This window comes from Scyliorhinus torazame, chromosome 6, assembly GCF_047496885.1.
Source record: "Scyliorhinus torazame isolate Kashiwa2021f chromosome 6, sScyTor2.1, whole genome shotgun sequence".
In the NCBI taxonomy this organism is placed as follows: domain Eukaryota; kingdom Metazoa; phylum Chordata; class Chondrichthyes; order Carcharhiniformes; family Scyliorhinidae; genus Scyliorhinus; species Scyliorhinus torazame.
Genome location: NC_092712.1, coordinates 153,163,666 through 153,191,347, shown reverse-complemented (window position 1 = coordinate 153,191,347; position 27,682 = coordinate 153,163,666). Strand labels below are relative to the sequence as shown.

At 44.3% G+C, this 27,682-nt stretch overlaps 2 protein-coding genes across 11 annotated transcripts in view; one reads left to right on the top strand and one right to left on the bottom strand.

Annotated features, from left to right (window-relative positions):
* The window catches only part of invs (inversin), a 498,042-nt gene extending 482,059 nt beyond the window's left edge, over positions 1-15,983 (bottom strand). For 2 of the 10 annotated variants that reach the window (XM_072508920.1, XM_072508930.1), the window contains exons 1-2: positions 15,165-15,353; positions 2,890-2,997 (exon numbers count right to left, since the gene is read on the bottom strand). In XM_072508920.1, coding sequence (XP_072365021.1) covers positions 2,890-2,892 — 3 coding nt within the window. In that variant the 5' untranslated portion in view covers positions 2,893-2,997; positions 15,165-15,353. The other 8 variants (XM_072508921.1, XM_072508922.1, XM_072508926.1 and 5 more) reach the window with 8 other exon arrangements.
* The window catches only part of erp44 (endoplasmic reticulum protein 44), a 212,428-nt gene continuing 200,111 nt past the window's right edge, over positions 15,366-27,682 (top strand). The window contains exon 1 of the mRNA XM_072508934.1: positions 15,366-15,541. Coding sequence (XP_072365035.1) covers positions 15,482-15,541 — 60 coding nt within the window. The 5' untranslated portion in view covers positions 15,366-15,481. The remainder of the gene's footprint in view (positions 15,542-27,682) is intronic.

The window sequence follows — 27,682 nt, the reverse complement described above, 5'->3', positions numbered from 1 at the left end:
GGATAGCAAATGTGGTCCCTTTGTTCAAAAAGGGGAGCAGAGACAACCCCGGCAACTTTAGACCGGTGAGCCTCACGTCTGTAGTGGGTAAAGTCTTGGAGGGGATTATAAGAGACAAGATTTATAATCATCTCGATAGGAATAATATGATCAGGGATAGTCAGCATGGCTTTGTGAAGGGTAGGTCATGCCTCACAAACCTTATTGAGTTCTTTGAGAAGGTGACTGAACAGGTAGACGAGGGTAGAGCAGTTGATGTGGTGTATATGGATTTCAGTAAAGCGTTTGATAACGTTCCCCACGGTAGGCTACTGCAGAAAATACGGAGGCTGGGGATTGAGGGTGATTTAGAGATGTGGATCAGAAATTGGCTAGCTGAAAGAAGACAGAGGGTGGTGGTTGATGGGAAATGTTCAGAATGGAGTTCAGTTACAAGTGGCGTACCACAAGGATCTGTTCTGGGGCCGTTGCTGTTTGTCATTTTTATCAATGACCTAGAGGAAGGCGCAGGAGGGTGGGTGAGTAATTTTGCAGACGACACTGAAGTCGGTGGTGTTGTCGACAGTGAGGAAGGATGTAGCAGGTTATAGAGGGACATAGATAAGCTGCAGAGCTGGGCTGAGAGGTGGCAAATGGAGTTTAATGTAGAGAAGTGTGAGGTGATTCACTTTGGAAGGTATAACAGGAATGCAGAATATTTGGCTAATGGTAAAGTTCTTGGAAGTGTGGATGAGCAGAGGGATCTAGGTGTCCATGTACATAGATCCCTGAAAGTTGCCACCCAGGTTGATAGGGTTGTGAAGAAGGCCTATGGAGTGTTGGCCTTTATTGGTAGATGGATTGAGTTCCGGAGTCAGGAGGTCATGTTGCAGCTGTACAAAACTCTGGTACGGCCGCATTTGGAGTATTGCGTACAGTTCTGGTCACCGCATTATAGAAAGGACGTGGAGGCTTTGGAGCGGGTGCAGAGGAGATTTACCAGGATGTTGCCTGGTATGGAGGGAAAATCTTATGAGGAAAGGCTGATGGACTTGAGGTTGTTTTCGTTGGAGAGAAGAAGGTTAAGAGGAGACTTAATAGAGGCATACAAAATGATCAGGGGGTTAGATAGGGTGGACAGTGAGAGCCTTCTCCCACGGATGGAAATGGCTGGCACGAGGGGACATAGCTCTAAACTGAGGGGTAATAGATATAGGACAGAGGTAGGTTCTTTACGCAAAGAGTGGGGAGGCCGTGGAATGCCCTACCGGCAACAGTAGTGAACTCGCCAACATTGAGGGCATTTAAAAGTTTATTGGATAAGCATATGGATGATAATGGCATAGTGTAGGTTAGATGGCTTTTGTTTTGGTGCAACATCGTGGGCCGAAGGGCCTGTACTGCGCTGTATCGTTCTATGTTCTATGTACACAGTCTGGGGAAGAGAATGCCAAAAATTCACATGCCTCAGAGAGAAAGAAAACTCTGCTCACCTCCCACTTCAACAGGAGACCCCTTATTTAAGTGGTGTCCCCTAGTTCTGATCTCTCTCACAAGTGGGAACATCCATTCGGCATCCTCTCTGTCAACCCTCCTCAGGATCTTTTAGTAACAACAAAGTCACCTCTCATTCTTCTAGGCTCCACTGGATACAGGCTAAATGTATATCCAGATTCAATCCGAGTTCATGTAATTATTCCTTATTATGCAATGACCTGTACAGGAACAGATTAATATGGCAGCCCATTCATGGCTCAATGAGGTCTAAAGGCCCAGAGGCAACAGATGGGTTTAAGGGAAGTAGTTACGAGTCATGGATGTAATCTCATGTAGTTGTACAGTAGGAATACTACGATTAGAAAGATTTTTCCTTTATGGTTTCCTTTAAGGTTTTGAATGACTGTGGGGTGGTGATGTTTCCCAGTGATTTATGTTCTCTTAAATAAATTAAAAATTGTAATGAATTCCCCGTTTTGAATTGTTTTTGGATTACAAGGCAAGAAAGGCCTGCATGCATTTGCTAACCCTCAAGAGTATTTTATTCTCTTAGGGAGTTTCAGAATACCAATTTTTGTATGGTAAAATGTCAGAGATCTGATGGTGCCCACACCTTAAACATGCACGTTAATTAGCTGGGGATGAGACTTCCACCCCTCACTTGGGCAGAAGCACCAGCTCGGAGGGATACCGGAGAAATCTGATTGGCTGGCAAATAGTACCAGCAGAAGCCAAAACTGGGACCACAAGTGGTTCCCAGGTTCTAAGTCCAGGAATTTAGGACCAGGAAAATGCAGGGGGAAGTTCTCATGGTGTGAAGGGGAGACCTGTGGGGGTGTATGTGTGGTGGCGAGGGGGATCTTGAGACTGAGGGGGTGGGGGGCAAGAGGACCCATGAGGGACAAATCTTGAGTGGGGGGGATCTGATGTGGAAAGGAGGCCCATAAGGGAGGCACCCCTTCCTTACCCCCATCCCCAGACCCCACCCAAGACCCAAGCAGGCTGACCTCCAGAGTTACTTCTCTGACCCAGAGTTCACAACGTCAGCACCAAATTCTATGATGGGCAGGAAATTACCAATAATTGTCCACTGAAGGACAAATTGGGGCAACAGCAAGCGGCTGAACAAGGACTTGCGCATCCCTTGTAAAATTGCAGACAGGTTAGGAGCATGAAGGAGGGTGGCAGGAAGGCTATTCAGGGAATTTTATGCCCCCTATCTACAACCCCACACACCTGTAAGCCCATTGATGAGGTCTGTAAAACTTTGATCTATATCTTCTGAACATGGCGCACTGGAGAACAGAACTAAAAGGAGCATTGGGACCATGTTCACAGTCTTCAGTAAAGCACTTAACCAAAAGCCTATTAAACAAATGATGTCAGAAAACAAGAGAGTAATGATAGACTTACCATGGCTGTCAGACCTTTTGCCTTGGTTTCCAACCAATTAAAAACATTCGAGACGTTGATGGTTGCACCCAAGACATCATTAAGTATCTTTAAAATGGTTCATTTCGTCTGGAGAGGGAAAGTGAACTGTCAATTTTTTTTAAAGCAAATGTTTAAAATCCAAAGACAAAAAATATACTTTAAATACCATTTGGAAAAATAAAAAGCATTTAAGCGATTTAAAAAAGCAACTGTAAACACAAATAAAAAATGAAGCTGTACTCATTAACGGCAGAATAAAGCAAGTTATAAAGCAAAACTGTGATTGTGCCTTCAGTGTCTTGCAATCAGAATATATATTACACAACACAAATTTGCATCAAGTGGTGTATGCAATGACGAAATGCGATCAACAGGAAATGCATGCATACATAAAACATTTAGAATATAACTAGCTAATGTCAGATGCTATTGCTCATGAACGTGAAACTTTATCAGAATTGTGGATGCCAACCTCTCAGATGGATGGTTGGTAATTTAAGTATTTAAATGAAGCTGGCAGACTCTATTTAACTAATCTTTCAAGTTTGACAGTGAACTACCTGGTTTTCCAGGTCTTGAATAACCTGCTCACCAAAGGTTTGGGTTCCAGCAGGACCACTTGACTCCAGACCTCATTACAGCCTTGATCCAAACATAAACAAGAACTGAATTCCAGAGATGAGTTGAGAGTGACTGTCCTTTACATCAGGCAGCATTTTAACCTAATGTAGCACCAAGGTGCCTGCATAAAATTGAAGTCAATGGAAATCAGGGGGAGAACTTGCCACTGGTTGGAGTCATGCTGAGCACAAAGGAAGATGGCTGTGGTTGCTAATAGTCATGCATCTCAGCCCCAGGACATCCTCAGGAGTTCCTCAGAGTAGTGTCCCAGGCCCAACCATTTTCAGCTGCCTCAGCAATGACTTTCCTTCCACCATAGTCAAAAGTGATGGTCGCATTCATAAATCTCTGATAATGAAGTAGTATTCCGCCATGAATAACCTCTTCAAAACCCAAATCACCTACCAGGCACAAGTCACGAATGTAAATGAATACTCTCCACCTACCTAGTTGGGTGCAGACCGTAGAATACGCAAGAACCTCCGCACCATTAAGGACACCTTAGGAGCACGAGTAGATCCTTTGAGCAATCAGCACGGCCCTCACCACATCCCTACCACGTACCGGCCACTGACACATTGCTGTTCATGGACATTGCTCTGTGCAGTCTGACTGTTGCAGTTTCTACAACAGTTTCTACATTTCAAAACCATTTATTTCACTGAAAAGTGCTTTGGGAGATTCCAAGGTTGTAAAAGGTGCTGTATGAATGCAAGTCTGTCTTGTCCACTGACTCAGACCAAACCATACTACTCAGTCTTAGCATTCTGTTTGATCCCAAACAAAGTTTCAATCCTAAATCCTCTCAATCATAACAAAATACCTTCTTCCACCTGCAAAAAATCATATACCTCCAACCCTACCTTAGTCCATATCCCACTGAAATTTCCATACATGTTGTCAACACCTCCACTCTCAACTACTTCAATGTTCCCCTTGCTAGCCACTGATCTTGGACCCTCAATAAACTCCAAGACTTTGCTCCCAATATCCTACTGCACGCCAAGTCGCATTCAATCATCACTTTTATCGTTGCTGACCTACACTTATTCCTTGTTCCCAAAGTCTCCCAATGAAATACTCAGAAGGTGTTGCATTGTCAGAGGTGGTGCCTTTCAGATGTGACATGAAATGGAGTACGATCTGCTCTCAGGCAGACCTAAACGATTCCACTGGCACAATTTTAAAGATGACTTGGGAGTTATTTGTAACGTCCCAGCCAACATTTATCTCTCAATTCAGCATTTAACAGATCTCGGGTTCTCAGTGTGTGCAAATTGCATCTGCATGAAAGGATGTTTTCTCTTGTGGGAGAGATTAAACCTAGGAGGCAGTTTAAAAATAAGAATCTCCTATTTAAGAAGGGGGTGGGGAAATTTCTCTGAGGGTCTCAAGTTTGTGGAATTCTCTTCACCAAACATCAGTAGAAATAGGGTCAATGACACCCCTGTTAGACAAGACTATCTAACCCTGCGTTGAAAATATTCAAAGGGTGTGGGGGCAGACAGGAAAGTGGGAGTCGTGGCCATAATCAGATCAGTCGTAATGTTACCAAATGGCAGAGCAGGATCAGGTGCCAATGGTCTACTCTTGCTCGTAATTCTTACACTCGAATGTTTTCTACACTATAGCATTTCAAAAAAAAAAAGTACTGAATTTAAAGGGAGATACCAATGTGGTGAAAGATGCTACAAATGCAGGTCTTTTTTCCTTTAAATGTTTCTGTGTTTATTTTCTTAATTTCTCCTTTGCTTATTAAACAACTATCCCTTGGCAAATTTTCAATTCCTCCAACTTCGGTTGCATTGTTCCTCCTTCATGTCACTATTTTCTGCAGCTTATTCTTTGAAATGGCCTCTCTAAATGCCTCCGCCGGTCAGACATCATCTTCTCCTTTAAATCTATCCCAATGATCAAAGTCACTCTTTCTGATCTCCGCCTCTTTGGCCATGCATCCATTTTCTCATGCCTTCTGACATGGTTCTACATCTGGTTTAGCACAGTGGGCTAAACAGCTGGCTTGTAATGCAGAACGAGGCAGCAGCGCGGGTTCAATTCCCATACTGGCCTCCCCGAACAGGCGCCGGAACATGGCGACTAGGGGCTTTTCACAGTCACTTCGTTGAAGCCTACTTGTGACAATAAGCGATTATTATAGGGGCTGGTTTAGCACAGGGCTAAATAGTTTGCTTTGAAAGCAGACCAAGGCAGACCAGCAGCATGGTTCAATTCCCGTACCAGCCTCCCAGAACAGGCGCCGGAATGTGGCATCTCGGGGTTTTTCACAGTAACTTCATTTGAAGCGTACTTGTGACAATAAGCGATTTTCATTTCATTTTCATTTCACATCTAAAGATGTACAGGTTAGTTGGATTGCCCATGCTAAATTACAAAGGTTAGATGGGGTTACAGGGTAGGGTGGAGAAGTGGGCCAATGAGGGTACTCTTTCGGAAGGTCAGTGCAGACTCAATGGGCGAATGGCCTCCTTCTGCACGAGGGAGATTCTATGATTGATTCTATGACATTAAGAAAAAGGTGTATGAATGCAAGTTCTTGTTGTTATGATGACTCACTGGTAACAATGGGTATAGAGGAGAGAATTGATGTATCGGGTCAAACTGAGTGGCTCTGGTATTGTGCTAAGTAATAAAGACCTTGATGGTAAAAGAGAAGGTATCGGTTGAGATGTTCAAAGTGGCGAAGTAGCATAAGGAAAGGGTAGCCCAGGTTGGCTTCAGCGATTGGAGGAATCCTTGCATTCTATTGGTCAGTCACTGCCTGCCTCAAGCTGGGCAGCCCCAGACAATAAAATGCAGAACTACCAACATTTGCTTTCATCTATGGGTGTGTGAGGATTAGAGATCCTACCCTGACAAGAGGATGGCAAATTGTATCCAACAAACAAAAGATGAAGATTCTCCAGCTTGGATCTAGATGGTCAGGACTTTGGGGCCTGGCACACAGAAGGTCTTGCAAAGTAAGAAAGGCTACATTGATCGACCATGAGCTACTTAAATTCGACATTGACATTCCTACTCTCCAAGAGAATATATTGGCCAACACTGGATCAATAAGCAAGGTCAATTATACTTTCCACTGGCATGGCAAAGGTTCAGGTGACTACAGTGAGGGAGAATTGGGCTTTGCGGTTAACAACAGATTGAAGCCGATAATTGAAATGCCAGTCACAACTTCTGAATGCCTCCCATCTCTTTGTTATCAGACGTTTAGTCACCATCAACAGTGCTCTTTGCACCAACCTTGGATGCCATTGCCAAAGATCACTTATATGACCATGTTCTTTTAAAAAAAATTTTTTTTTTTATTCTCCTCCTTTTTCACATTTTCTCCCACATTTACATCCATCAACAATAAACAATAATCAGCAAGAGATGTCAGTCCCCATAATAACAACAATCTCATCTACCCACCAACCCCCGAACCTCAACCCGCATGTTTACATAAACAAATGACAAAAAGGAATCAGGGATTACCCGTAGTCACCCTTAATCTTACGCAGCTCCCCCCCCCCCCACACCCCCCCCCCACACCCCAGGTCTCCAGCTCCTCCCGTCCACTGCCTCTTGTAAAACTCCTCCTCCCACTCTCGGTTCCTTCCCCCCCAACTTTCCACCCCGGCTAGACCACTCGGACCCTGTTCTGCCAGGCTCCGGTGGCCGCAGCCCCTCCCCCCACCTCACTCCCGTTCACTGGCCGGCTTAAACCGGCCAGCGTGGAGGCCCCCACCCGGGTCCCTTTCCCACTTGCCCGGCCCTAGGAAAGCCCAAAGATCCCCTTTTAGCACACAAACCCCGCATATCCACCTACACCCCAAAGAACTCTCATTTTGAGTGACAGTCCCGTCCCTTGTCCAAATATATACCACATTGGCTCCTTTAAACTCTACGCCCGCGCGCAGTGATACAAAATAGAAGAAAATACAGTCATGAGGTTACATCGGCACATGGCCATTCCTCAATTTGTCAGTTCTGCCACAGTCCTTCTGCTTTCGCAAACTCCTCCGCTGCTTCCGCCGTTCCAAAATAAAAGTCCCTGAGCTTGTAAGTCACCCTCAGCTTCGCTGGATATACAATGCCGCACCGCACCTTGCTAATGTACAGTGCCCTCTGCACCCGGTTGAAAGCAGCCCGCCTCCTTGCCAGCTCCACCGTAAAGTCCTGGTATACACGTATACCAGCTCCAGCCCACTGCACCCCCGCTTCTGCTTGGCCCAGCTCAGGACCTTCTCCTTCACCCTGTACCTACGGAAGCACAGAGTCACTGCCCTTGGCGGCTCACTCACCTTTGGTACAGACAGATGAGCCCGATCCAGTTCATATCGGGAGGGATCCTCCTCCTACCCCAATAGTTTTGCCAGCATCGCGGCAAAATACTCAGTCGGCTTCGGTCCTTCAACTCCTTCGGGCAGCCCTACAATCCTCAAATTCTGTTGCCTGGATCTGTTTTCCAGGTCTTCCATTTTTCCTCGCAGATCCTCGTTAGTATCCATCACCTTCCGCATCTCTTTCCCCATCGAGGCAAGTTGATCACCGTGCTGCAATAACGTTGTCTCCTCCACTTCCTTCAGCGCCTCCCCTTGCTCTCGCACCTACGCCACTGCGCTCGCCACCTCCATCCTCACCGGGGAAACCGCCTCCTCCACCAGCACACTCAAAACCTCCCTCATCTCCTTCCTCACCGTCTCCATGCTTTTCGCAATCTGCGCCAACTGCTTTTCAAATTCCGCAGCCATCACCTTGGTTATTTCTTCAGCCGTAAGCAATGCGGCCTTCCCTGGTGCTCCAGCCTCCATTTTTCCTGGTCACCCCGCGGTGACCTTTCCACTCCCCGACCGACCTCCAGCTGTTTTTTTTCCCGGACGTTTTCTTGCTCACCCTCGACATTTTTCTTTGCTCTTTTTTTCCTCCTGTGTCTTCACTGTGCCTCCTCCGTGCCTTCTCCCTGTTTCTGCCGCCTCCGCGGACCCTGGGACCAGGCTTAAAGCCCCGAAAATGCCGTTGCCGAACAGGAGCCCTCCGTTGTGCGGCCGCCTCCCGCCCACCGTCACCGGAAGTCTTTTCATATGACCATGTTCTTGAACATCTACCACATGGAGAAAAGTTATTTCTCTTGGGGGACTTTAATGCAAGAGTTGGTTCAAAATTTCATGCAAGGTTTGTCTCAGATATCATGGTGTCAGCAAGGCCCGAAAGACGAGCTACTAGGTGAATTGGACATTCTGAATTCTCCCTCAGTGTACCTGAACAGGCGCCGGAGTGTGGCGACTAGGGGATTTTCACAGTAACTTCATTGCAGTGTTAATTTAAACCTACTTGTGACAATAATAAAGATGATTATTATAAACAGAAAATGACAGCAGCTACTCATAATATGCACAGCATGGACTTTTCTTCCAGGGCAGGCATCAGCACAAGGTATCAAGGCACCATCCGCGATCTGGCCTCTGGCTCCAACTTTTAACCTGATAATCACGGGAGGCATGGTAGCGCAGTGGTTAGTTCCCAGCCTCACATCACTGTCCGTGTGGAGTTTGATACTCTTCCAGTGTTTGCATGGGTCTCACCCCCACAACCCAAAGATGTGCAGGCTAGGTGGACAGGTGACGCTAAATTGCCACTTCATTGGAAAAAAAAGATTTGGGTACTCTAATTTAAAAAAAATAAATAACCTGATAATCACTAGGAGACACGATCTGTCCAACGTTCTTCACAACCACAGATATCACAGTGCAAATTGTAATACTGATCACCCTACTCTGACATGAGTGAAGGTGCAACTATGGAAAATACACAAGTCAAAACACTGGCATGTTATGCATCAATATTTCATCCACGAAGTATAATGACAAACGTCAGAAGCTCTGAGTCTCTACCACCTGATGGCTCACCAAATAATGCTGGTGAAACATTGGAGGTCTCTGCAGTAAATCAGCTACGAAGCTGCAATAACCACATTTGGCAAAGAAAGAAACAAGAACAAAGACTGAAACCCACCACATTGCAAAAATGATTTCTGTCATTGAAGCACCTTGCTACAACCGGTCACCTAACCCTAAATCATGCCATCATTCAGTTGGATGGGTCCATCTGTGACAGTTTTGAGATGAAGAATGGATTGAACAAGAACTGTGTCTTAGCCCCTACTTTGTTTTAAAACATTAAAACATCGGAAATAGGAGTAGGCCACATAGCCCATTGAGCCTGCTCTGCAATCCAATACAATCATGGCTTCAACTCCATTTTCCTGTTCCATTCGTAGAAACCCTTAATTCCCTGAGGGGCCAAAATTCTATCTAGCTCTGCCCTAAATGTCTTCATTCTCAAGCCTCTGAAATAGGGAGTTCCAAAGATTCACAACCCTCGAGTGAATAAAGTTCTCTTCATCTCAGTCCTAAACGATCGGTTACTCAGCCCTCAGCATAGGGACAACAGGAACCAATCTAGTGAAGCTTCACTGTACTGACTCCGATGTGGAGACCAAAACTGCGCACAGAACTGCAGATGTGGCCTCACCAAAACCCTGTACAACTCTAGCCCTCTTGCAATAAAAACCAACATGCCATTTGCCTTCCCAATTGCTTTCTGTACCTGCATGCTAACTTCAAGTTCCTTGTACAAAGCATACCAAAGTTTCTTTTAACATCAACACTTCCAAATTTCTCACCTTTTAATATTCTGCTTTTTTATTCTTATGACCACAAGTGAATAACTTCATACATCCCTACATTATACACCATCTCCACACCACAACTTATCTTACCAGCCATTTTGTCATCATCAGCAACTTGGATATATTACTCTTGGTCTAAGTCATTAATACAGGTTGTAAATAGCTGTGGCCCCAGCACTGATTCATAGTGTAATATTTGGCAACTTTCAATCTAGTGGGATAATTCCTGAATCAAAGGAATTTTGGAAAATCAGTGCAAACACATCCACTACCTCTGCAATAGTCATCTCTTTTAGAACCCTGGGCCATAAAGTCTCAGTGATGTCAGATTTTAGTCCCTTAAGTTTCTCGATTATTTTATCTCTACTGACATTAAGCTCCTCACTCAGTTTAACTCCCGTGTCATTGTCTATTTCTGATATGGAATTTGTGTCTTCTACTGTGAAGACAAACTTTTTGTTTAATGCCTCTGCCATTTCCTCATTCCCATGATAACTTCTCCGTCTCTGCTTCCAAGGGACAGATGTCTGTAGGTATTTATATTTCTGGCTAGTTTACTCTCACATTCTAATTTTCCCCATTTTATAACTTTTTGGTTGCCCTTTTCTGGTTTCGAAAACACTCAATCCTCAGACATGCTTGTGTTTTTTTGCAACATTGCAAGCCTCTTATTTTAATCTAATACTGTCCTTAACTTTGGGTGAGCCTCAATGGATCCTTTTCTCTGCTCTTCTGACCTATGCTTCCCCTGCCAACATGGAAGGAATGTACCTCCACGGATGTCAGACAGAAACTCCACAACCTATCAAGACTGAAAGCCAAATGTGCATACCCTCATCAGAGAACATCTGTATGCTGATAATGTTGCAGAGGATCAGCTCCAAAGGTTCATGGATCGTCTGTCCAATGGTTGTGTCGTAGGGAAGAAGAGTAATAATAGATTATAAGCAGGGTATTCTTGTCTGAAGGTAAGGAAGAGGCTAAAACAGCTATTTGAAGATATTCAGCCAGAGTCTCAAGGAGTTCTAACAAGAATCTGTTCTGTACCGCAAGTATTACCCTAGGCCATGCTAATTTTAAGATGGATTAAGAACTGCATGTTTCTTTTCTGTTGTTTAATGGGAAATGGTATTGTTGCATTAAGGGGCAATTGTAAGCTGTTCTTTTTCGGGTGAGAAGTTAAAAGTTTAATATTGCATTGCCCCGGGTCACTGTCAGTGTGGAGTTTGCACATTCTCCCCGTGTCCGCGTGGGTCTCACCCCCACAACCCAAAGATATGCAGGGTAGTTGAATTGGCCACGCTAAATTGCCCTTTAATTAGAAAAATGAATTGGATACTCTAAATTTTTTTTAAAAGATAATAAAAGTTTTGTTTTAGAAATACCAAAGCCCTATTTTTTCATGCAATCACTCCTGGAGTGAATCACTCTTTCCATAGTCTTAAAATAAACTAAAATATTGGGATTTTGGTCCCGTATCCTAGCCACTGTTGGAGTCTGATCTGGGATCGTAATAAAATATTAATGATTTGGAGGAAGGAACAGAGCGTACTGTGACCAAAATTGCGAATGATGCAAAGGTGGGAGGGAAGGCAGGTTGTAAGGATGAAAAAAATAGTTTTCAGAGAGATATTAAAAGGTTAGTGAGTGGGCAGAAAATTGGCAAATGTAATTCAACGTGGGAAAATGTGAGATTGTTCATTTTGGAAGAAAGAATGAGAATGCAGATTATTATTTAAATGGAAAGATACTGCAGAAAGCTGTAGCACAAAGTGACTTGGGGGTCCTTGTTCATGAAACCCAGAAGCTAGCATACAGGTACAGAAGATAATAGTGAAGGCAAATGGAATTCTGGCTTTCATTTCAATGGGGTTCGAGTATAAAAGTAGAGGTGTTGCAGCAAATGAACAAGGTACCAGTGAGACCACAATTAAAATACTGCATAGTTTTGGTCCCCTTATTAAAGATATATCATTAGAGGCAGTACAGAACAGTTCACTCAGATGATCCCAGGTATGGAGGGACAGCCATATGAGGCAAGATTAAACAGGTTGGGTCTGACCTCCTTGGGAATTTAGAAGAATGACAGGTGATATGATTGAAACATACAATTTTTAGGGGGTTAGACATATACATTTACAGGTTAAATATTGGGAGGATGTTTCCACTCAGGGGAAAGGGTAGGACCAGAGGGCATAGTCACATAATATAGGGGTGCTCATTTAGGGAGGATTTGAGGAAGAATCTATGAGTGTCTTATCAGCCACAATCTTATTAAGTGGTGGGACAAGCACAAAGGACTGAATGGCGTACTACTGTTCCTATTTCTTATGGTCTGTATCCCAAAGGAGGTACCCGTGCTAACATGGCATTCAAAGCTCAGATTCAAGGAGACATCTCAGCCCTCAACATCAATCACAACAAGTGGGAAACTCTTGCTTGACAAGTGATGTAAATGGACAGGAATTGGTCACCATGATAACATGTGATTTCAGAAGCTCCAAAGCAGGTGTCAGCCCTGCAAACAAGGTGTCAGCATAGATCATCGCACACCACTAGCAAAGGTTAACTTCCATGTGCAGCATATGCGATAAGATAGATTTTGCCTTTCCAGAATTAGCTTGTTCAGCCATCAATGGAAGTGCAGCAGAAGTCTCACCTGGCTTCACCAAAGTTCTGAGGCTGTATTTCCATCATTTCTCAAGATGGAAAGATGTCAATCACCTGCAACAATGGGCTCACATTTATCTTAATACAATTTGAAAACTGTGAACTTTCCTATCTCTTGCATTTTCCATATTCTCCCTCTTTACATTCATCACTTTCTTTGAAACTCTATGCTTTTCACAGCGACTGAATTTCCACTTTCTCTTCATTTGTGCAAACCTTTTCTTTTAGCTCAATTCTGAATCTCACCTTATTTGCTTAACTGCATTATTGCAGTTTTTCACCTTTTAGGGCTCCGTACTTGTTTTGTAATCCATCAAAAAACACATATCACTGTTTTCCGATAGATATGTCCATTAACCATTCAGCCAATTTATGATCAATTTATATCTCATGCATTTCAAGCTTCCCTTAGTTAAATGATCTTGGGGATTTTCCGTTCTCAACCCAATATTAAATTTAATTATTTCATGATCACGATTTGAAAAATGCTCCCTTGTCACTACTTCCTTGGAATATTATCTTTCTTAACTCTGGATTCATTTTCTGCCCCACATCTTGACTATTGCTAGGGGGCCTATACATAACACCCATCAGGGTCTTTTTTCCTTTGCGATTCCTTAACTCTACTCACATAGATTCTACGCCTTCTAACCCAATATTGCTTCTTGCTATCGATTTAATTCATTTCTTATTGAACAACGCAAGCCTGCATCGACCTGTTTTTTTGATAGGACACATATCCTTGGATATTTATATCCCTGCCTTGATCCCCTGCAGCCCCTTCTCTGTGATGCCCACAACATTGTATCTGCCAATTTCAATGTGCGCTACAAGCTCTATTAATTTAAAAATAAAGGCATCTTGTTTCGTATACTGCGTGCATTCAGGTACAACATCCTCAACCCTGCATTGACCGCCCCCCTTCTCATAGTTGTCCCCTTATCTGCTGTGCCTGAAGATTCCTGCCACACTCCAAACTCTGTTCTATTGCTTGGTCTGGAAACTTTACTAACCTCTCCTGAGACCTCGGCCCCTTTAACTAGTTTAAAGTCCTCATTAATTTGCACTCAAACCTTCTCCTTAAACTTCGATATTCTAATTTACCATACAACCGAACACGCCCCCCTTATTTCGAAAAGGTATAGATGCATTTGATCAATTCAAAGACGAATCACTCAACTGGGGGGTGGGGCAGGGATAGCTGTGATTATCTTTTTAGGGAAGTTTGGACAGGCTGGGCGTGTGTCCATTGGCATTTAGAAGAATGAGAAGTGATCTTATTAAAACATAGGAGGGTCTTGACAGGATGGACACTGAAAGGACATTTCTCCTTCCGAGAGACTGGAACTAGAGGACACTGTTAAAACATTTAAAATGAAGCATCTCCCATTTGAGACCGAGATGAGAAAAATGTTGTTTCTCTCAGAGGGTCATCTTTAGAACTCTCTTCGCAGAAAATGGTAGAGGCCCGGTTATTCAATTTTTTTTAAAGGAATATATTTAGATACATTCTTGACTAACAAGGGATCAATGGTTATTGGAGAAGGCTCAATGTGGAGCTGAGGCCACAATCAGTTCAGCCATGATCTTCTTAGTTTTTCTGAGTTACAAAACCAAGGCTCAGAGTGTGGTCAGGGGCGAACCCCTAATCCAGCTTCTTGCCTTCTCCAAAAACCAATTCAAATTCAAATTGAATCCAATTCATGGTCCCCACAAGAGGAACATACCAGATCTGAGCCAAAAGGCTACTACACTTGATCTTAGCCAAAAGGGACCAAATGGCCGACTGCTATTCCTTATTCATATACACAATAGTTTGGACATTTAAAATGTCTGTCATTTGCTCATTCTCTATTCCCATAGAACGATTAAATGCAAATTGTTAGGCATATTAAACTCATATCATGGGCATCATTGTATCGGTATGCAAATAATCATGCTCCTCTTCTCCTTAGCCAAAGATCAATTTTATCCATTGCCAAAAGATCAAAAAATGTTGAAGACTGAAATTTCCACATTAATTAATGTTACAAATTATTTTCACTTTCGAATGAAACAAGACGTTCTCATTAGTCACCATTAGCTCACACTTCAAATGGTTGGACTCTGTTTTTCTATAACTGCCGAAAGGCCCAAGAACAACTGGACACAAGTTTTCAGCTTTGAGCTCTTTTCATGCTATCTTTCCACTCTTGTAACACAACGTTTACAGTCAGCGTCCGAAATAAAGTAATTAAGTCGGTCCTGCAGCCCGACTCCAATTATTAATTACCGCAATATTATCTTGACCAACAAATTAAATGTTGCCAAACTCCCCTCTTCAGGCCGCCTACCACGCTCCGCATTCTGGTATTTGTAGTGTCCCGCGCAGCCGCCGTCCACAAACAGTCGGTGACGCAGCCACAGTAAAGACTGCAGTTCCCGGCATACAATGCGGCGGGCAGGAAGTGTTTGTGCGGTGATTTTCCCCCCCTCCCCCAAGTCGCGGCTTCTGGTTCCGGGGGCGCCCTGCGGTGTAAGTGGAGCAGAGAGACTCGGAGAGGGGAAGCAGTGTGGAGCCCGGCCAGCCCACCCACCTACACCAATACCATGAAACCTACAGCACCTCTGCTGCACTCTCACTCCATCAGACACATCCTCCTCCTGCTGGTGAGTCCCTCATTCCTTTAGTGGCTTTCCGTTCAGTCTCTGTACTCGGAGCGGGGTCTCGGCCTAAAGCCGGTCGGAGAGTGAGGGGAGCTCGAACCCGCCACAGCCGGGACGGAGTGTCGAAGGGGGGAGGCCCTGACCCTGCCTCTGGCCTTGGAGCCTGTGCCACTCGCTGCCCGGGCCACAGGCCATTACTACAGAGGCTCCGGCAGAGACAAGGGGTCACCTCGCCGCTGGGCTTTTGGCCGGGAAGTAAATGGAGATTTAAAAAAATAGACTTTAACCGCCGTCCATCGTCTCGGTAATAAAACCTGTCAACTACTGTTTTTTAAATAAGTTCCATTCACCAGCCGGGTTGGTCTGCCGGATCTGTCCCCCTCACTGTCTCTGTGTCCGTCTTTCATAGGCTGAGTTCAATCCAGGCACCCGGAAATGGAGAGACTATTGTTGTTCTCTGCTCCATCCATACAAACCCGGGGCATAGGCACCCTTCCCTGATCTTTTTATTGAAGAGTTACATGATGTTTGCTCAAGAATAAACAATTGATTATGTGTAGTTCCTTTTATCGAAAGAAAAAAATGGATACGGAACTAAGGAGGGAGATATCGTAGGGAGGAGCAAAAGTTTGATTAAATAGGTGGCGTGTTTGAAGGAGGAGGAAGTTGGAAAGATTGAGAATATTGGGGGGGGGGGGGACAGGCAGCCGTCAATTGGCCATCTTATTGTACAAGAGATAGTGGATCAGAGGTTTCCAGCAGAGTTGGGGGGAGGAGGAGGTCACCGAGTCAAGAGGCAAGAGTACGAATAGATTTAAACGCCAGGGTGAGAATTCTAACCCCGAGGTGTTGGAAGACGAGACGTCCATGTAGGTTAACACGAATGGGGTGATTGGTAAGCAGGATGGGATGTTGCCCGCAGAGTTTTGCGATCTGGAGCTTATGGAGGGTGGAGAAGTTGAACATGAATAGTTGAGTGTGAAGAAAACAACACCGTGGATCAATGTTTCAACGGCACATGTCCGAAACAGGAATGGAACTGGGCAGTCATAGAGGTGAAGCTTTTATTTTGAACAGATTAAGTAGGACAGCAAATAAACAACTTTAGACGGTGGGCAAAATGGTAGATGGAATCTAAGTCAAGGGTATAAAGTTTTGAGTCCTCGAGGTCTACAGCACAGAAAAAGCCCCTTGGCCCATTGTGTCACAGCCAGTCAAAAACAACCACGTGACTGTTCTAATTCCGTTTACCAGCATATGGCCCATAGTCTTGTGTGCCTTGGGATTTCAAGTGCACATCTAAATACTATTTAAACAATATGAGGGTCTCTGCCTCCACCACCATTTCAGGCAGTGAGTTCCAGACTCTCCTCACCCTCTGGGTGAAACGTTCTTCCTCACAACCCCTCAATCTCCTGCCCTTACGACAAATCTCTGCTCCAGGTCATTGATCCCTCCATCAAGCGGAAAGGTTTCTTCCTGTCTATCTATGCCCCTCATAATTCTATATATCTCAATCATGCCCCCTCCCAGTCACTCCTGCTCCAAGGAAAACAAACCCAGTTTATCCAATCTCTCTTCATAACTATAACTCTCCAGCCCAGGCAACATCCTGGTAAATCTTGTCTGCACCCTTTCAAGTGCTATCACATCCCTCCTATAATGTGGATTCCTAAACTGCACACAATACTTTAGCTGTGGGCGAAACAATGTTTTATATAGTTCCAGCATTACCTCCCTGCTCTGAAAGACAAGTATGCCAAATGCCCTTTTAACCACTGTATCCACCTGCTACCTTAGTTTCTGACGAGATAGAGGGATTTGGTTTCATTCTTACAAAAATTTGATTTGAGGAAACAAGACATTGCAAAGGCTATAATCTCCAACATGTCCTAGTTGTAGTGCTGAAGACCTACCCATCGAGACAGCTTTCAGAGTATCACCCAAATCCACAACTTCCACAGCTGAGATGGGGAAGGGAACAGTAGTATGTCATTCAGCCCCTTGAGCCTGATCCGCCATTCAATGAGATCAAGGCTCATCTGTGGCTTAACTCCATGCACCTGCCTTTGGCCCATATCCCTTAACACCTTTGCTTAACAAAAAAGTATCCATATCGGATTAACAAATGATCTGGCATCAATTGCCGTTTGTGAAACCTCTATCACCCTTTGTGTGTCGAAGTGCTCCCTAACATCTCTCTTGAATGGCCTGGCTAGAGTTTTTAGACAATGCCCCTAGTTCTAGAATCTCCAACCAGTGGAAACAGTTCATCTTTACCCTGTCTTTTCATGCACCAGCAGATGTATGGGGACATCATTTACCCCGAGTCTCATGCAACACGCTGACTTGGACTTAAATTGTTCGTTTCATTGTTGCTCAGTCAAAAACTTCCATGTGGCATTCTGAGAGTACCTTTAAGAAGGCAAAACCAACACCACATTCTCAAGGATAATAAAGGAGGATTGGCAAATACTGCTGGTCTGGCAGGCAACACCCACATTCCAAGAAAAATGTAAAAGTAGTTGGAGCTCATTCAAGACTGGATGTCAGGCAAACAATCAGACAGCACAGTGGTGGGGGCATCAAGAAAAATAGAGCAGTGGATCCTTGGCATTGTCAGTGTACGTTTGGAAGATGGCCCCATCTCTTTGAATGATGTCACCTATGGACTGCATGAGGAAGGGAACATCAATATTTCCCAAAGATTCCGAGATAATGTCAAAGTTTGAGGATGTTTTCAATAAACAGATGATTACCCAGATATTGGAAAGAGAGGACTTGAGAATTGACGGTGTTGTCGACTTCTGTCTTTATTAATAACAGTGCGAGTGTGTTCCATGTATTGGACAAATGACCACAAACAAGTATTTAGAATAATCACAGTTTATTATGGAACATAGGATTAGTTCTATATTTAATAAATTACACCCGACTACACATTAGACTATATCTAGCAGTTTAAACGACCTTTACTTCACTTCCAAGAGACCGGCTCTGTGCAGGTTAGATAAGGCCTTTATCTGTTTCCTTACGTGTGGCGGCTGGTTCGTCTAGGCTGAGTGTCGTCTTTCAGGTGGAGATCGCGGGTCCTTAAACTTGGCTGGTCGATGTGCTACAGTTGGATGACAGAAGACGGTCCCCCAAAAGAGACAGAATGTTGTTTGCGCAGTTCTTCTTATCCTCCAATCTTTCTTGCTTTCTTGGGCGGTCCCATGTAGGGATCCAGTGGATCGATAGGATTTCAATCACCCTGATCGATTCTGGCCAATTAGGGGTGGATACCTTGATGTCTGGGTGGGTTCTAGTCGGCCATGGCCATTAGTGTCCAAGGCACGTAGGCAGATAAGACAAACAGGCGCCCCCGAGTCTGCCACTTACGGTAAATTTCAATCTGGAACCCATTGTCCTGGGAAGACCTGTGAATGGCCTCTAGCAGGTGTGAGTTTCTGTATGCATCTGAGTTGTTTTAAATATACACAAGTTATGTCCTGTCTGTATCCCAAACTGACTGCAATTCCCATCGTCCTTTGCGGGTGGCCATTTTAGATGGCCACAGTGGGTTTTTAATAAGGCAAATGGAGAAAAGACAAGCTCCATTGATTACTTGGTCAGCAGCAAGAAGGAGTAAATTTACAATCATCCAGTGAGCATGTGTTTCGGACAAGTTTTATGCAAAGTACATGAAATGGTGCTGGAACAGAATCTATACTGGCTTTTAAAGGACTAAGAGCAGGGAAAAGGCTCCGAGTGGATTGTTATTTCAGAGAGATGACTAAATGGCTGTATGGATTCTTTCTGTGCACCAGAGATGTGCAGTTCTGATTTTAAAGGCATTATATAGTGTGGATATTATTGAAATTTTCAAACACTAGGTGAATATCTCCACCATAAATCATGGTGATTTAAGATCATGCCTCGACCACATTAATTTTGGATTGAAGTATTTTAATGTTCAACATACTAAAAAGAGATCTTGAATAGTTATATTACTATAGAAGATTATGCACACTGATCTGAACAAAGTTGCTGACTCTGGTTTCCCAAAGGAAGTCTTTGATCGTCTTTGATTCGTATACAGACGATATTTGAATTGTACTCGTGAGATGGCATGTCACAATAACCAAGTCAATGGAGTGAAGTTGCTTATGAGTGACTACAGGCTAGTACTAACTAACTAATATAACACTTCATATGCAGCCAACAGGATACTCGAGAACCTGTTGAAAGGTTTTTGCTGTAAATAGGACATGGAGCCAAGATGTGAGATTGAATGACATACTCCCATTCCGATGTTGCTTTTGGTGACAAGTCTGTGATAATTTCAGGCCTGTAAAATCTGACAATATTGCCAGTAACATAACTGTAAGGCAATATAATATTGTAATCAATTACTCCTTGCTACGGGGTCAGAAATTAAAGGATGAATGTTCAAACCCACTTGCTTTTGCCAAATGAGATATCTTTGGTGCTCAACATGTCAATTGAAAGGGATGTCGCCCATTCTCAGTAGCCTTTCACCCTCTGCCCAGCTCAGCATCTTATTGTTAAAGTGAATGGTTGGTATGATTTTGAGGCAGAAAACCACAACTAGACTCAGAGGCTCAGTACGTGTGTATTTTAGTTAGTCCTTCAACTGTGACGACGCTCCATCACAACAAATCAGTTAGAGTAATGGCAATGCTGCTGGACGTATACAAGAGAGTAGCCTAGCTATACAAATGGGCATGAATTTGAGTCTCAATTAGTTCCAAGTTTGTTTGCCATTAAAAATCCATGTAACTACAGACCAGACTTTATGAATTAGGAGCAGAAGTAGACCATTTGGCCCCTTGATCCTGCTCCAACATTTAATAAGGTCATGACTGACCTGTTTGTGTTTCGAATTCTACAATCCAATCTGCCCCCCTTTTACCTTATAGTTCCTTGCCTAACAATGATTCATCTACCTCCGCCTTTCGAATATTCAGTGTCCTTGCCTCCACCGCAAGACAAGAGTTCCAAAGTCAAATACACTTGGAGAAAAAATACTCCTCACCTCTGTCCTAAAAGGGCAATTCCTAATTTTAAATCAGTGCCCCCTAGTTCTGGACTCAGCCACAAGAGGAAACATGTTTCCACATTGACCTTATCAAGACCATTCTAGATCTTGTATATTCAATCAAGTCGCCCCTCAATCCTTTGAAATTCCAGTTGAAACAAGCCCAGTCTGTCCAACCTTTCCTCACAACTCAACCCGCTCATTCCAGATATCAATCCAGTAAACATCTGAACCGTCTCCAATGTATTTACATCCTTCCTAAAACTACACAATATTCAAGACGTCGTCTCCCCAATGTCCCGTATAACTGAAGCACAAACCCAGTTCATGTTATAACTGGATGGGAAGATCCCAAAATGGCTTAAAAGACCACATTTTTATTTTATTTTAAATAAAACATGGAGGAACAGAGTCACAGGACTGCTTAGTTTTAACAAGGAAAAAAAAAGCATTTATTAAACATGAAAAAATTGAATTTTGATGCAATATTCCTTTACTCCCCCCTCAACTTAACAAATGTTAAGCTGAGGGCGGCACAAGTGGGTAGCACTGTTGCCTCACAGAGCCAGGGACCTGGGTTCAATTCCGACCTTGGGGGACTGTGAAGTTTGCAAGTTCTCCCCATGTTTACGTGGGTTTCCTCCGGATGCTCCTGTTTCACTCATCCCACAGACCAAAGCTGTGCAGGTTAGGTGGATTTGCCATGCTAAATTGCCCCTTAGTGTGTCCAAATTTTAGGTGGGGTGATGGGGGAGTGGGCCTGGGTGGAGTGCTCTTTTGGAGGATCGATACAGACTCGATCGACAGAATGGCCCCCTTCTGCACTGTAGTGATTCTATGAAATGCACAACGATTTTAAGATTAACATGGATTACAGAGCATGTCTTAAACTACAGTAAGAACTCTTATAACACCAGGTTAAAGTCCAACAGGTTTATTTGGAATCACTAGCTTTTGGAGCATAGCTCCTTCATCAGGTGAGTCATTTAAGCAATAGTTATGCACTCAGATGACTGTGGTAGACACACTCCTCTCCGAAACCAAGTGAATGCTTGTGGATTTCTCCTCAAAATCCCCCCAGATGATTCTTCTACCGCAAGACCCTCGTCTTGCTGAACTCTTAACTTCCACATGCGTGATTTTAAATTCCGCTATCAAAAGTCACTTTCAAATCTTATATTAAATTATGCTTTTCTCTCCGCTGCTTCCATCAAGGTTTTGCTTTCATGTCTTTCATCTCGCCCTTCAGGTTTCCTTCATCTTAAAGGCTTTCACCCAAACTCCGAGGTCCAACCACGGATTTCCACAATTATTTCAGATTATATCTCCCAAGCTAGTTTGGTCATGAAACGCATCAACTCCATACTCCCAGAATGCCTTGATCCACTGTAATTCTCATAGTCCCACAACCGGTCCACAAAAGACGCCATCTCCCTGGCCCTACACTCATCCCTGGAGCATCTCGACAACAAGGACTCCTATGCCACACTCCTATTTATTGACTACAGCTCTGCCGACAACACCATAATCCCAGTCAAGCTCAAATCAAAGCTCCAAAAACTAGGACTTAACTGCTCCCTTTGTGGCTCCTCTGTTTGCAACTGCATCCTTGACTTCCTGACCAATAGACCACAATCAGTAAGGATAAACAACAACGCCTCCTCCACGATAATCCTTAATACCGGAGCCCCGCAAGGCTGCATACTTAGCCCCTACTATACTCCCTTTACACTCACGACTGGCAAAAGTTTGCTCCAACTCCATCTATACGTTTCCTGATGACGCGCCGTAGTGGGTTGGATCTTGAACAACGATGAGTCAGGGTACAGGAGAGAGATGGAGAACCTAGTAGTGTGGTGTAACGACAACAATCTCTCCCTCAACGTCAGCAAAACTAAAGAGCTGGTTATTGACATCAGGGTGGCACGGTGGCATAGTGGGCAGCACTGCTACCTCAGCGCCAGGGATCTGGGTTCAATTCTGATCTCGGGTGACTAACTTTCTCCCCATGTCTCCGTGGGTTTCCTCCGGGTACTTCGGTTTCCTCCCACATCCAAAGATGTGCAGTGTAGGTGAATTGGCTATGACAAAATTGACCTTCAGGAGGTGGGGCTACAGGGATGGTGTGGAGTTTGGGCCTAGGTATAGCGCTGTTTCAGAGGGCCGGTGCAGACTCGATGGGCTGAATAGCCTCCTGCACTGTAGGGTATTGTACACGCCCCTGTCTGCATAAATGGTGTGGAGGTGGTTGACAGCTTCAAATTCCTAGGTGTGCACGTCACCAACAATCTGCACTGATCCACCCATGTCGACATGATGACCAAGAATGCACAACAGCGCCTATACTTTCTCAGGAAACTAAGGAAATATGGCATGTCCATATTGACTTACCAATTTTTACAGATGCACCATAGAAATCATCCCATCTGGCTGTATCACAGCCTGGTATGGAAACTGCGAAATTACAGAGTCGTGAACACAGCTCAGTCCATCACGCGAACCCGCCTCCCATCCACTGACTCTATCTACACCTCCCGCTGCCTTGGGAAAGCAGGCAGCATAAGCAAAGACCCCTCCCACCTTGCTAACTCACTCTTCCAACTTCTTCCAGCGGAGCGGGCAGGTGATACAAAACTCCGAGAACACACACAAACTGGTTTAAAAACCGCTTCTTCCCCGCTGTTACCAGACTCCTGAATGACACTCTTATGGACTGAACTGATCTCTTCGCACACCTTCTCGACTGAGTTGTACTACATTTCATATGCTCACCCATTGCCTGTGTCTATGTATGGTTTTCTTCACGTGTGGAATGATTTGTCTGGATGTACGCAGAACAATACTTTTCATTGTACCTCGGTATACGTGACAATAAACAAATCCAATCCAACACCATTAGGGGGTTGGTAGATGGGTACTACCTCAGATGGCAGCCATGCATTTCCAGTCAGCCGGCCCCCAAGAGCAACACTCACACCTGTCCTCCACCACAGAGAAAGAAACACTCACCCTCGCCTTCGTCAAATGAACCCTCTGCACCACCTTGAACTGGATCAGACTAAGCCAAGCACAAGAGAATGTGGAGTTGACCCTGCGAAGAGCCTGACTCCACACATCATCCAGAATAGGACCCAATTCACCCTCGCGTTTCTCCATTACCACATCAAAAGGAGCCGACTCCACTGACGGGATCTGACTCTAAATACCCGAGACGCTCCGTCGACCAGACCCGGCCAAATACCAGATTCTGTTCAACTGGGAGGAAGGTGGTGCCGAGCGAAAAGCCTCATGTGAAATATCGCGAATCTGAAAATACCTAAACAGATTGAAACCAGGGAGTTGAACTTTTTCCGACAGCTCATTCCAGCTGACAAACGTCTTCTCTGTGATCAAGTGACCAAATCTCTCCAAACCCTTCCCCTCCTCCCCTTGTATGATCTTAAGGTCAAATTTAAACCCGCTGGCAGAAAGAGATGGGGAGAGAGATGCAGATAGGGGCCAGCAAAGACACCGAGCTAAATTTAAAATGCTATCTGACTGCTTACAGACTCTTGAGTGCACACCATCTCTGGGACTGAAGAAAATCTTGTTGGAGAAAATGGCAGTGATGCAGTTGCTATGGCACCGAGGCTAGAACCCTTACAAGACGTGCGGCATGGTAGCACAGTGGTTAACACTGTTGCTTCACAGTGCTAGGGACCCGGGTTTGATTCCCGACTTGGGTCACTGTCTGTGTGGAGTCTGCACGTTCTCCCCGTGTTTGCGTGGGTTTGCTCGGATGCTCCGGTTTCCTCCCACAAGTCCCGAAAGACATGCTTGTTAGGTGAATTGGACATTCTGAATTCTCCCTCAGTGTACCGAACAGGTGCCGGAATGTGGCGAGTAGGGGATTTTCACAGCAACTTCATTGCAGTGTGCATGTAAGCCTACTTGTGACACTAATAAAGATGATTATTATTATTAGAACCCACCTCCATGTGCCCCCATATGGAGCACAGATCACCAAACCACCCCAGTACTTTCTCAATATTAGCTGCCCAATAATAAAATAATAAATTTGATGAAGCTAAACCTCCTGACTGCCTAACCTTCTGGAGGAGTGCCCTACGATCCTTGGGGCCTTACCTGCCCAAATGAAAGAGGACACTAATTTGTTAATTCTGATAAAGAAGGACTTGGGGAGAAAATGGGGAGATACTGAGAAAAAAATTAAAATCTCGAGCACATTCATTTTAATAGACTGGGCCCTCCCCGCCAAGTACAAGGGGAGGTTATCCCACTTCAGTAAGTCAGATTTGACCTCATTAACCAGACTAGATTGATTTAAGTTACGAAGCGAGGCCCAATCGTCGGGACACCCAGGCAATGAAGGCTGGATCTGACATTGTGAAAAGGTAACATCCCCAGATAGACTGCCCTCCCTGAGGAGTTAACCAGAAAGCATTCACTCTGAATCAACTTGTACCAGAGAAGGAGCCAAAACTCAAAGCAGCTTCATCATCTCGTCCAAAGTGGACACTGAGTTTAATAAAAAGGAGAACATCTGGGAACAAGGATGTCCTATGCTCCACCACTCTCCAATTTATCTTTCTCCACTCACTGGAAGACCTCAGCGCTATGGCTACCAGTTCTATTGCTGAAGCACATAGGAGCAGAGACAATGGCAACCCTGCTTCATGCCCCTATTCAGCAGAAAGTAGCCCGAGTACACCGCATTTGTGCGAACACTCTTTACCAGTGTTTTTCAAACTTTTATTTTTGGGACCCACCTTTAATAACCAGCGGACCTTAGGGACCCATGCAGACCTTCTTGACTGGTAGACGTACGCGACCCATGTCGGCTGACCTTCGCGACGCACCATTATTGCTTACCTTTAATACGGCAGGTGAGCCTGCTTGGTCCTCTGTGTACCCAAACAGACGCCGGACTGTGGCGACTGGGGGCTTTTCACAGTAACTTCACTGCAGTGTTAATGTAAGCCTACTTGTGACAATAAAGATTATTATTATTATCTCACTTGCTTCGTCATTCAATGTTACATTTCTGCAAACGACGTCAGCTGGCGATTTAAGTTCTCATTGCATCGTTCGAACAAAATCAGGAGGTTTGTCCTCGAAATCGGCATATTTAGTCTTCAAATGCCTTTGAAGATTTTAGAGTTTTAAACATTAATTTGCCAGTACTTCACTGCATATGACACATGAGCTTTGCATCCTAATTTGCACTGGCATAATTAAAGCCATACCTCAAGAAATAAGCTTTCACCTGCATCCAATTTTAATTTTTTTCTTAGTTATTTGTTCAGCTGAGGCCCTGGAGATCTGCGTACACCAGATCTCAAATCAGCACTGCATTGTCCTGCCTTGCACTCTCCTGAGAAGATCTCTCCAACAGATTCAGTTGTGAGATCCTGACATGTTTATGACTTTGGCCCTCTCTTCCTTATTACAAAAGAATCCATCTTCAGTTCCTCACACAGTCCTGTTGCTTGCTTGTGGGCAGCTACAAAATGGAGGAATCTCGCCTCCATTATTTTGCTCCCAAATCATGGATGCACTGAGTGCATGGTGTCAGTGTACATGCTGGGTGCGTGATCTTCTCTCTGCTGCCGCCTCTGGCGGAAAGTCTCCATCATTCATATTTAAAGGCGAGTTGTGGCCGGCCTTCCTTTTTTAAAACTTTTAAAAACTTTATTTCCAATACCTGATTTTTCCAAGCTCATGACATTTTACTAGTGAATAGTAAAACAATGAACATGTGCATCCTTAAATTTGCACACAAACTTTGTTTTAAATATATTCTTTTGAAATTTAAACTAAGTATAGAAAAAAGTAGAATCTTGGTTTTACTTTACAAAGTATGACTTTAGACGAGATAAAATAACTTGCCAAACACACACAATGTCACAATGTTTCGTACTGGTTCCACTGCATTGCACTATCCAAACATCCAAGTCATCTCCTACTCCATTCTCATCAAAATCACTTAATTCCTGATTTCCAGAGAATGGGGACACAAAGTGATGACTGTAGGTTTCTTCCAGTGTTGATATGTCAGTCGTATTGACTGACCTCATTTGATCAGAATTTTTCGCCGACAAATCTAGCCTAGCGCTGCCCGCCCCCTCAAACGCCACAACCAATCGAGGACTGCCCGCGGCCCCCATTCTTAAGAGCCGGTTGCGGCCATTGGGTACTTCTTCCCACGATCGTGAACGCCACAATCGATCGCTCTGCAACCCTCCCGACATCTGCCCACAGCCCACCCTGAGTTTGAAAAATCCTGCTCTATGCAGTAAATGAACCAGGGATATAAGCTTTTGCTCACATCTAAACCTCCCAAGAATCTCTGAGATTGGGTGGAGTGGGGCTATCAAACACCTTCTCCGTGCCCAGGGAAACAATCACCTCCGGTTCAGGCACTGAAGAAGGGGAGAGGATGATATTTAACAGCCGGCATATTTTGGCCGACAATTGCCAACCCTTGACGAAGCCTATCTTGTCCTCTAGGATCACCTCTGGGAGACAGGATTCCCAACTGCCATGCCTGTACTTTTGCGAGTAATTTAGCTTCCGCATTTAGGGTCCTCGTCCTCCAGGATCAGGGAAATAGAGGCCTGCACAACTGTAACGGGTAACAAATCCCGGATCAAGGAGTCATTAAACATGTATATAAAATTAGAGGGATCAATTGTTCCGCAAAACTCAAAAGCCATCAGGACCAGGACTTTACTTGACTGCATCAACCCATGAATTTCCTAAATTCCTCTGGGGCCCAACAGGAATTTCAGCTCTTTCCGTCTTTCCTTCTACACCACTGGGATGCATATCCATCCAAAAAATCCATCATGGCCGAACACTCCACCTGATTTATAAAGATCCCAATAAAATGTTTCAAAAGCCACATTGATGTTAAACAGGGTGGAAATCAAACTGCTACTCGAGTCCCTTATTTGCACAATCTCCCGGGAAGCAACTTGCCACCTCAGCTGATGAGCTCAAAGGGGTCTGGGCTTCTCCCCGTGTTCATAAAATACACCCCTTGAATATTGCAGCTGTCCCACCGCTTTACCCGTTGATAATTCAAATTTTTGAATTTTTCC